General features: G+C 24.9%; 1 protein-coding gene across 5 annotated transcripts in view; it reads right to left on the reverse strand.

The window, feature by feature from the left end:
- Positions 1-362: 362 nt before the first annotated feature.
- The window catches only part of LOC114125298 (serine/arginine repetitive matrix protein 1-like), a 34598-nt gene continuing 23191 nt past the window's right edge, over positions 363-11769 (reverse strand). For 4 of the 5 annotated variants that reach the window (XM_027988892.2, XM_050204600.1, XM_027988891.2 and 1 more), the window contains 6 exons: positions 7105-7179; positions 6796-7027; positions 6316-6731; positions 5102-5208; positions 4827-5043; positions 363-545 (listed from right to left, as the gene is read on the reverse strand). In XM_027988892.2, coding sequence (XP_027844693.1) covers positions 517-545; positions 4827-5043; positions 5102-5208; positions 6316-6731; positions 6796-7027; positions 7105-7179 — 1076 coding nt within the window. In that variant the 3' untranslated portion in view covers positions 363-516. The remainder of the gene's footprint in view (positions 546-4826; positions 5044-5101; positions 5209-6315; positions 6732-6795; positions 7028-7104; positions 7180-11769) is intronic. The other variant, XM_027988893.2, reaches the window with a different exon arrangement.

Here is an 11769-nt window from a genome sequence, read left to right on the forward strand (position 1 = left end):
AATAACTAAACTTGGTAATTTTTTTTCTAAATGTTCTATATAATAATGTCACACACATATAACACATATACTGTTAATTTAATTTTAATCACAAAATTAGCGATGAATACTTAAATTATACATTCGTATAATTTAATCACATCACACTATTCTTGAGAAATTATTAAATAACACATACATGTACGCTAAAATTAAGTAATATCAATGGAAATACAATTGAAAAATAACTGTAAATCTAATTTTCAGCTCTTTTAACTGAAATATTTAACTTGATTATTATTTTTTGTTTTTAAGATCACAATAATAAGTATAATAATAAAACTTTTAAAAAGTATTGAGTAAGTAAGATAAACACATAGATATAATGATTATATATAATTTAATATCAATAGAAGTATGATTTTAAGTATTGATAAAACATTAATTATCTGGGAATTGTATTTATCATTGAACTCAAAATTGTTTGAAATACACACTTAAAAAATATTAAAATCTAAATATTCGTAGCCACTCCTTTTAGTAGGGGAAGTAGAATGGCCTTGGGCCTGTAAAAATATTCAAAATATTAAAATAACATTTAAAACTAAAAGAAATGAAATGTACAGCCAAAATATGTTTACACACTTTGTTTTATCACTAGCATATTTTTACATTAGTGAATAACTTGGCTGGCTGTTGGATATATTATTAACTTAAACATAATAGATAACTAAAAGTAAGACTGCGTTCACAATACTATTTTTAACATAATAAAAATACAAAGTAGAAATTAATAACTTAAGCGTAATTTGATTTAGTAAGTTAAAATTTTTTTTATTTAATTTTTTGTATTGATCAAAGCTATATGTTTGTAAACACAGCCTGTAAATTTATGCCAATTACGGCAATGCAATTTTTAGCCTAAGAGTTACTAGTTATATTAAGTTAATTTAATTAACTATTAATTTTTATCTTAAGTTTAGCATTAATTAAATTTTATTAATTTGACAAAATAGAAATAGACCAAACATAAATTAAAAAAATAAATAATCCATAACTTTAATAAAAGAAAACACTAAGATAAAAATGAAAAAAATATCAAAATAACCCAACAATTAAGAAATAATTTTCAAATAATATTAATTTTAAATAAGTTTTTTTACTTTACTTCGTAATTTAACATATAATGATTAACTCTATTTTAGAAAGAATACAAGTCTGTAGAAATCAAGATTAGTCTGACCTACCACAACCATTACCAAGTCCCACAAAGTAAATCTATGTGCAGAATAGTTATATTTTGTTGATAAACAGAATTTAAAAATATAACTTTTTTACTTAGAAACGTAACAGTATATGGAAAAGTCCTATAATAAATTATTTTGATTCATTTTATAAAGTTTAAAAAGTGGTTTCATTATTTATTTACAGATAGATTTTTTTTTCAAAATTATATTATAGATAATAATAAATTTAAAGAAGAGTATTGTTAATAAAACTGTTGAAATTATTTATTTCCTGTACTAATATTTAGGATATTTTGAAATTTATTGAATAAACTATACATGTAGTTTCAACTATAAACACAATAATCAAAATGGTGAATTTTAATTTACTTTTAAAAAAAGTATGAAGAAAAAAATATTATTAGCATACTTAATACACATTTTATTCATTTAACTATATTATAAGTATTTAGTATACATATTTATATATTTTTATGGTTATCTCTACCAAAATAATAGATAAATTGTAAAATTAATTAAATAATAGATATTTATAAATTAGAAGAGTAATGATGGTAAAATTAACATGCAAGTATAAATAGTTAGGTATTAATATAAAATTTTTACTGGAATTTAAGCATTAAAAAAAAAAAACTATTAAAATTGCAAATTAATTATGCTATAAAAAAAAGCCTAAGATTTTACATGCAAATATTAAGTGCTATAACTTATAACAAAATGTGAATTGTCATTAATATTAGTTTTGGTGTTTTATTAACATCGCTTCAACAAATTAAAGTAATTATAATTAATTATATTTGATGTTTAAAATTAACCAGATTAAAAACCGTACATCTTAACTACACTCAGTAGTCAGTATTTAGTCAAATAGATACTTTTTTGTTATAGCTCTGCCACCAATTTGTATAAAATTGATCACCTTACAACAAGATGATCTTACGTCAGCAATCTTGAATTTAAAGTCCAAAACATCATATTTCATATAATGTTTAAAATTGTATTTTGTTATATTAATCGTGTAAGAATGTTTTCAGCTTATCAGTTGTTACTGTATTATTGTATATAATTGTAATTTTAAGTTCACACATATCTTCCAAAAAGTATTAGTTTATTTTAAAATATTGTTAAAAATGAATTTGAATTTTAATGAGTTATTTATCGCAATATTTAAAACAAAAATTATTTTTGGAATGAATAAAATGTGTGATATTTAAGAATCTTAATCAAACTGTCTTATTTTATTACATGTTACTAGAAAATATTAGTTGTTAACTATGATATTACCAACTGTAAATAACTCATTATTATAATTATATACCATTATTTGAATGTTTTTCAACGCTTTATAAAAATATCATAATATAACAAACAATTAGGTACCAGATGGTAGGGTGATAAATTTTATATGGGCTGGTGGCAAAGCGATAACAAAGAAGTAATATTAAATATAAATAACAAAATAGTTACTGAAGTTATGTTCAATTTACTAATAAGCCAAAGAATTACAAAAAATTATTAATTATTAAAAAAATAAATGGATTATTAATTTAAATACTTAATCCCTATAGTTTTTTAATTGTGGTTTACCAGACACTGATACCTGTTTAGGAAGGATAAAAAGTGAAACAAGAAGTAAATGATATTATAACATAGGACAAATCAAGAAACATAAGTCTGCTTTAGGACTAGAGTCTTGGATCAGGTAGACTACCAGCTAAACATAAAAAGTATAATGAAACAGAATTGAAATATACAAAACAGTTTATGAATTGGCAAAAAAAAAAATTAGGAGATAAAGAAATACATCATTAATAATTCCTTTATAATAGAAAATAGACAAGATGAACTGCAATAATTATAAAGGACTATTATTACTGAACATATTTTATGGTATAAAAACTAGAACCACTGAATTGATAAAAGAGAACATTCTAAATATCTGGTATAGAAAAAAAAATGTGGAAATAGGGGAAATTAAGTACCGAGTACTTTGATCAAGCAGTGAGAAAAATGAGAGAATTCAATGGTTTGGGATAAGTCCAAAACCAAATGAAAAGAGAAAAAACCAATTAAGTTAGATTATAAATTGAATGATGACCAACAAGAAGAAGACCAAGAAGTAGGCCAAAGAAATAATGGATGGTTGTAATACAATGAAATCTGGAGCTATTGGAAGTAACTGATTAGGTGGAAAGCATACAGGACTATGATTAAAAGAGGGCTTTGAAAATAGCAATTAGCAGTCAAAACTTTCAAGAGTTGTGCAGCTATATTTTGATGATGATAATGAAATTCCTAGGCACAGCGCTAGATTTTTTCTACTTTAGTGATGTAAGTGAGATGATATATCTTATAAATTATTTACCCAAAATTTGTCTCACTTAATTAAAATCAACAAACTACAATAGTACATTACATAAGACACCAATTCATTTAAAATGCTGACACAATACCATTAACTGTTCAGAAATTTAGTGATAATAATTAAAAATTGGATAAATCTCTATTGTTTATTATAGTTAACGTTATAGAATTGCTAGGTTAATAAAAATAAATTTTAAAAATTATAATTCAAAAATTGTAGGTTTACTATAAATGCGTCTGCAATCTAGCTTATATATATCAACTAGATAGTCTCATTTATTATATAATTTAACCTAGATCTATTCTTTTGTGAAGACACAAAAAAGGATATGGTATGTTCTTAGATCATATAGGTATAATTGATGGAACAATGTTCCGATATTTAAAGCACATACAAGCGACGAATCTCTGTTTAGATTCATTAGGTACTGAGCATGTGATATAGTGTGCATACTCATCGCATATTTATTTTATAAATAAAAACGTGGTATGAAAGCTGTTGAAAGCGGGTCATTTTTGTGTGCATTTAGACCAATAAGCGAAAGTAAAAAATATACTTCCAGTTTTCCAATTTAAATTTTGAAAAAATATTTAAAATTGTTGTCTCCTTGCCTATGTTTGTAGAAAATCGATTTTTGATTTTTAAATTATAGAATATTGACTATAACCAACCCCTTGAAAACGGTCAGCTTTCAACAGCTATATAATTTGTTTTATAACAATCAAACTAATAATTGATACTCAACTAATTTGAATATCTAGATTTTGTACGTACGGATATGATATATCCATGACCTAAGTTATAACATTTATTCAAATTTGTATCATATTTAACACAAACCTATTTGAGTTTTGCTTTTAAGAACATTTTTCTGTGTTATTAAGTAAAATGAGTTGTAATTCGTGTATACTGTGTTTATAATTATATATTTATGTAACTATATTTAAAATTTGACATCGTCCGTTTGAATTACAAATAAGTAAATAAAATAAATAACTATATTATTGGTCATTGTATAATACGGTACATTTGAATATTACCACGTTATTATTTATAAAATAAATATGTGATGAATGTACTTGCACATGCACAGATAACAAATCTAAACGAGGGAATCGTCGTTAATAATATGTTCTCCAAATGGTTTACATTGGCGAGATAGGCTATGGCTCCATCCACAATATGTGATATAAGAGTTTTTTACACATAAATAGTTATTGGGATATGAAACTTACGTGGATATGGCCAACCAGAAGGAGGCGCTTGCATTGGTGGACGTGGTGGTCTCCATGCTCCCATTGGTGGTGGGAATGGAGGTGGTCGCAATGGAATCATCATGGGTCCTGGAGGGAAAGGTCTCGGGGGCATTCGAACAACTCCAGGTGGAGGTGGTGGTGGATACATGGGCTGTGGTTGAGGTTGCTGGAATGAATTTTGTTGTTGCTGATGTTCCTAAAAAAAATAGTATAAATTCTTTTAGATACTTAAAATTTTAAAGTATAATAATTACTTGTTGTGTTGAAGATTTTGGTTTGGATTGAGATCGTCTTTTTCTTTCTTTGGCATCTCGTTTTCGTGCTTCCTGATTTTTATTAGGTCCTCGTTTTTTACCATTCTCTAATAACACAACACAGTAAACAATATAAAAGGGTTAGTAAAATTATAAATATTTGAACTTATTTATAAAATGATTGATTTAAATAATATATTTAAGTTCATAAAAAGATAAATTGCTTCGGTTTTATTGTGGGTACCACTTATACAATTGTAGATTAGGATTAAATAGATAAAATAATTTTAGTTTTATCCAATTCATGAAGATATTTATAATTAACTAGTAAATTTTACTATACATCAGGCACGTACACAAAAAAATATTTGGGAGGGGTTCATAAAAAATTTATATTTATAATCAATATTTATCGATGAAGTATGATATAAATTAACTACACAACTATTAATTTTTTTTTTTTGGGGGGGGGGGGGGGGGGGGGTGAACCCCCCCCTGAATACGTACCTGCTATACATTACTAAAACGGATTTACATTTACCTTACATCAATGTTTATAACTAATGCCAGGATAACCTCACCTGAAGTATGTATATTATAAATAGTTAATACAGAATAACAATGAAAAAAAAATTGTTTATATTATTAAAAACTGAATGAATTATTATCATTTTTACTGAGTAATAGGTACAGTGGCGTGCGGTTATAGGGCAAGCTATAAAGATAAGCGGAGCTATTCGGTCAAAAGGAAAAAATAAAAAGTTAAACATCTATTATGACAAATGTCAATCCGTCTTATATATTAAAATGACAACTGTTTATTAAATCTTATTTGAAAATTCAATTTATTAAGTTTCTTCAAAAGAAATTAAATACATTTTTATTCCTATCGTTAATTTCTTTACAGCTGCCCTAGTACTTTAGATTACTCATATTATTAAAGAAATGACCGGTTATGGTAAAAGAGTTTATCCGTATTTTTATGTGGTGGTTAAAAGCAGTATGCCGAGCGCTTGTAGATTTTTTTAAAAACGTAATTCCAATATTTTGTCGTCGAATATCGGATTATTTTCATTATCAATACACTTTTATTAAATTACAAATTTTAATTGAATTTTATCAACAAAATACATTTTTTAAAGTTTTAACTTGAAATATTATTTTAGCGCTTATACCCAATATAAAATATCACCGCATGCCACTGATATACTAACCTCTTCGCTTTATAGGTGAACGAACTGGTGGTGGTGTTCTTCTTCTAGGTGAAAGGCGACGTCGTCTTTCTCTTGAACGATCCCGTCTAGGCGGTGGTGTGCGTCTTCTGCGAGGACGGTCATTAGGATGTGGTGGACGATCTCTCAAAGGTGAAGAAAGCTCACGTAATGACGGTGGAGTAATTGGTAATTGTTCGTGATTAGGAGAAAATGACCGGTTATTTGGAGACATATTTCTGTTGTACTGGTAATGATTCTCAAAATAAACAGGAGATCTACTGTGTCTAGGACGGTCTTCATAATGAATCGGGTCATCCTTCGAACGATGTCTATTGTGATCACCCGGTCTAAAACGTTGTATTTCTGGTGATCTAGGTTCTGGAGGAGGACCAGAAGAAAAGTTGTCCATCTTCATTCTAAAAAATACCATAAGAGTAAATTCCACTACCGTGCAACATTAATCAAGGTGCAATTATTTACTGTTCCAAAAAATGTTCTGGCCTTGGTGGACGGTCATGAGCATTTCTTTCTGGAGAGCGCTTTGATCTATCTCTACGTAACATATTATTGTCAGAATTGAAATGATCGCGTTCGGGAGAATAAGGTAAAGGAGGAGATGGTGGACGAGCCATAGTTATACGTGGGGATAAACTTTGATCACGAGACATTAACCGGGTTGGACTCATAGGATGAGTCATTCCATAATTTTTATCTAAAATACAAATATTCACCATAAAAATTTATGTTTAAAATAAACTATACATGTAATGCCAAACTATACGAACATACCGTTATCATAAAGCATCTGTTGATTATTTTGATTAAAATGAGCTTGTCGTTCTTCAAAATTTTGATGATTTTTATCTATGATTTCAAATAAAATAAAAATGTATAAATTATTTACTTATAACAAAAGTAATAGTGAAAAATTTGTGCCATTCAATTTTGTAAAGAAATTGTTTATAACATTTGTGGCAACACGGATGCTAATTAAAACTATTAGAGCAAATCTAAAATTTATTGATTATAATATATTATATAAAAATGTAGGTTTGCGGGTACCATTATACTGTGGGTATCGAATGGGTTATTATTATTATGGGAGAGTTAAATTTGAATTTAATGATATAATATATATATAATATAATTTAATGTTATGTACAAAAAACGATTTTGACAGTTGAAAACATTAAATTTATTATATTATTAAATATCAATAAATAATAATTAATTATTACTAGGGCTAGGATTTATATGCAATAAAAAGTTGTAAAATATGCATTTTATTTACCAAAATATGCAAAAATATGCAAAAACAAATTTTTATTATTTCTAGAGTATTATTATTTATCATAATTCAAAATTGTATTATTATTACATTAAAATATTGAATATTAGTTTATATTATATCATTATTAGGTACATGCTACTATAATGTGTTGTTTCAATAATTTTCAAATACAAACATCCAGCAATTTGAACGTAAAATAGATTTATACTGACTAAAACTCCTTTCCACATCACACGATGTTATTGGTGCATATTTTAAATAATGCGATTTATCCTGGAGTTAATCAATATCGATTTCTTAGATAGATAAATTTATACTTTATATTTACAATAATTCGACGGATAAACCAAAAATTATCGATTTTATGAAAAAAACACCATTTAAAATTAACAATAAATTATAAAATTTGAAAATTTAAGTTAAAAAAAGTCAAAATTCCAAAATCTATAAATATGCAATTATATGCATTGTGTTCAAATATGCAAAAATATGCAAAAATAAATTGGTTCTATTTAAACGATAATTAGCCAAATCGTGGACAAATCTGACAACCATTAAATTTGGACTTAAGGAAAAAAACATGCAAATGCATATAAATCCTAGCCCTAATTATTACACTAATATATTTATTTATATCAAATTATTTTATTGATATTAATTTTTGAGTGAATACCACTTTACCATACAAAAGCTACCTACATATTTTGAAAAAGTCATTGTGCATAGCAAAATTCATATCCAGGGTGTCCCGTGAAAATTTATCCATTACGATATCTCTAGAAATGATGAAGATATCATAATTCTGCTTTTATTTTTTTCATTAGACTCACATAGACAAGGACTACTAGTATTTCATATTTTAATTTAATTTAATGTTTCGGGAAAAAAGTTAAAAAAGTAACATTTCATTTAATTATTTTCAAATAATTAAAATAGAGATAGCAATTATTTTGTTGTTTAATTTTTTGAAGATTTTGAAGTTTCAACATTTTATTTTCATTAACATTTGTAATTTTTAATATTTTGAAGAATTATTAATTACCATCTAATAGCAATATCATTAAAAATCGCGGGCGACATATTTGATATCACTATTTACTAACACTATGATATTATATAATTTACAATTGTACTCGAAAATAGAAAACCATGAAATTAATGAAAATAAAATGTTGAAAAAATGAACTACAAAATAGCTATTTTCGATACTTTGAAAATAATTAAATAAAAAATTATTTTTAAACATTTTTATCAAAACATTAAAATTAAATTAAAATATGAAATACTTGTAGTCCTTGCCTCGGTGAGTCTTATAAAATAAACAGAATTATGGTATCTTCATTATTTCAGGAAATATCGCAATGGATAATTCTTCAAAGGACACGCTTTATATGGAAGTTTTAAGTTCTTACAATTAATATTTTTAAATAATAAAAAATTATAAACATCGTTACTTATTGTTTAAATATGTTATTTTTGTAAATTTGAACTTTAAATGTCTAAATGTCTATAAAAAGTAAATGTATTAATAAATATAATATATTTTTTGATTTTTTGATTCTAGTATCAACTATGAGTGTTAATAAGGAACATTGTATTAAGTTTACAAAATACACGCTATAAAAATTGAAGATTTTATAAATCGTTTACAACAAAATACTCGTAGTTCGTAAATTGTCATACATTTTGTATAAATTCTAAATTTAAACGCTTTTAAAAAATATCATGACTATATTGTATTTTTAATATTTTTTAATTTGAAATCACTCAATTCAGAATATTGAAAACTAACTATAGCATTTTTCATTATCTATTATTATTATTTCTCTATTTAGCTATTTACTACACAGTTCAAAATATTATTATTATTATTTTTTTGTTTGTTTAATTTGTTTCTATGCCTTATAAATGGTTAATTTCTTATTTGTTTGAAAAATACTGAGAATTTTTAAATTTGACCTGTCTAAAGTATAAACTCAAAATAAATTTTCTTTAAGTCATAACCCATAAATCATAATGACAAATATGATATAAAACTTATGTGTAACATTATAGTTATATGGTTAAACCTTCATACATTTTCATAATATCCAACTAATTTAATTAACATTTATTAGCCCAATAATATTCAGTAAACCAAAGATGCAAATTGTCTTACCTTGATTTTTAAAATTCCATCTAAGAAATATATTAAGTAAGAACAATCAATCATGGCTATAATTATCTCATTTAAATAGTAATTAATTTATAACAGTTAACACATGAAGAATTTTTTGGTGAATGCCAAATAATAGAAATGTTTCTAAATTATTATACCTACTGGCTACTGATATAATATAGTATTATATTATAATTATAAAACAAATATATATAATAATCATTGAATTAAGCAAATATTTTATAAAGAATAGTATAAATTTAAAAATAGGTACCCAAGTATATAATTTGAATACACCATATTGTGTAAATGGAGTTTGAAAATAAATTAGTTTATGAGTAAGACATATTATCAATTATAATAAAATATTAGATATATTATCTTGACGATTTTATCTTATATAGGTAATATTTCATGTATGAGTTATGTTATGAAAAGTTAGCAACAACTGATTATAGTATTAATATGTTGAAAGATTAATACTCATAAATTAATTAAATTTGAAAATAGAAATAAAATATTTATCAGTTTTACTGATTTATACACACTTGGATATTTAAATGAAAAATTACGATTTATATAGTCAAAGAATAAAATCACCATATTAATTTCTGGTAGGATAATTGTGGGTTTTAATATTTTTTTAATAAAATCAAAAAACTACTTCTTTCATTCATATATGTTTAATTTAAAAAAATAATTAAAGTTATCTTGAATTTTTTTGTGGAACTTAATTATATGATTTTATGAAAATAACAAATTCTTTAAAAATGTAAATGAGTTTTAAATCTAGGAAGAAGGAACCTTAAAAAATAAATTTCTTTTCTTTTATTGGCGTTCATAGAGAATTTATAATCTGTACATAATATACAATACATAAATGAAGTAAATATAGCTTTGATTAACTTGAAGATTTGCAGTCAAATCACTTTTTACAATGAATTAGGTAAAATGTATAAGTAAGAAATTAACTAACTAAAATAAAATTGAAGTGGGTAACATAGAATTGCAACTTATTCTCAATAATTGTTAACTAGTTTAATAAAGCAATATAAAATTAATAAGCTAATACATAGTTTAATTTTGATTTGTGTCAGAGGCGTAATTTGGAATTGATTCTGGGGTAGGATTGGGATATCAGTTTGTATTATCGTTCTAGTGGGGCTACACTTGATCATTAAATCTTATAGATCAAAATATTACATTAATTTATTATTATAAATTAAATGAGGTAGGTGGTATAATAATGGTTTTTAAAGACAATAAAGTAAACAAAAATATTTTTCAAAAATTATAGTATCAAGTCAATTTTCCTTCCCCATATCCCCCTCATTATTACGCAACTAATTTGTGTTAGTTAAAAAAAAAACTACTGTATAGTATGTTCAAACAGGGACTGATAGAGAGGCGATTGAGGCGATCACCCACCTCTGTTCTTACTTTAAAAAAAAGCTATTAGAAGTCCTCAAAGTTTAAATTGCCAAACATAAGCCAGTAATGTGTTATCACTTTTATTTATTATTGCAACAATAAATCACTATTGTAATATTAAATATCTGTTCTTTGATATAATACAGAAACATTTCTAAAAAGTTAAATATATTTCTCTATATCTACCTCGGCTATATACTAAAATATCAAATTGATCCAAATATTAATGATCTGATTGTTTATTGTGATTTAACTAATTGTTTGAGAGATGAGATAATTAGAATTTTCAATTTAGATTTGTTACTAAATGTCTAGATTCCAACATTTTTGGTTAAATGTGTTTTTGCCAATAAAATATAAATTGTAATGAATAAAATCAGGAATATTCTGTCTAACGATTTATTATTTCTAAAAATGTAATTGAAACTAAATTAAAAGGAGAAATTGAATTATGGCAATAATTTTAGTATTAGTTTTGGAGAAACAATGATGAAATGAAGTCAGTGAATTTACGGACACAGCAGTTGAAACATTAAAATATTGTGAAGCTATATTATACCTATGTATTACATTT

The sequence above is a fragment of the Aphis gossypii genome, chromosome 3, assembly GCF_020184175.1.
Source record: "Aphis gossypii isolate Hap1 chromosome 3, ASM2018417v2, whole genome shotgun sequence".
Taxonomy (NCBI): domain Eukaryota; kingdom Metazoa; phylum Arthropoda; class Insecta; order Hemiptera; family Aphididae; genus Aphis; species Aphis gossypii.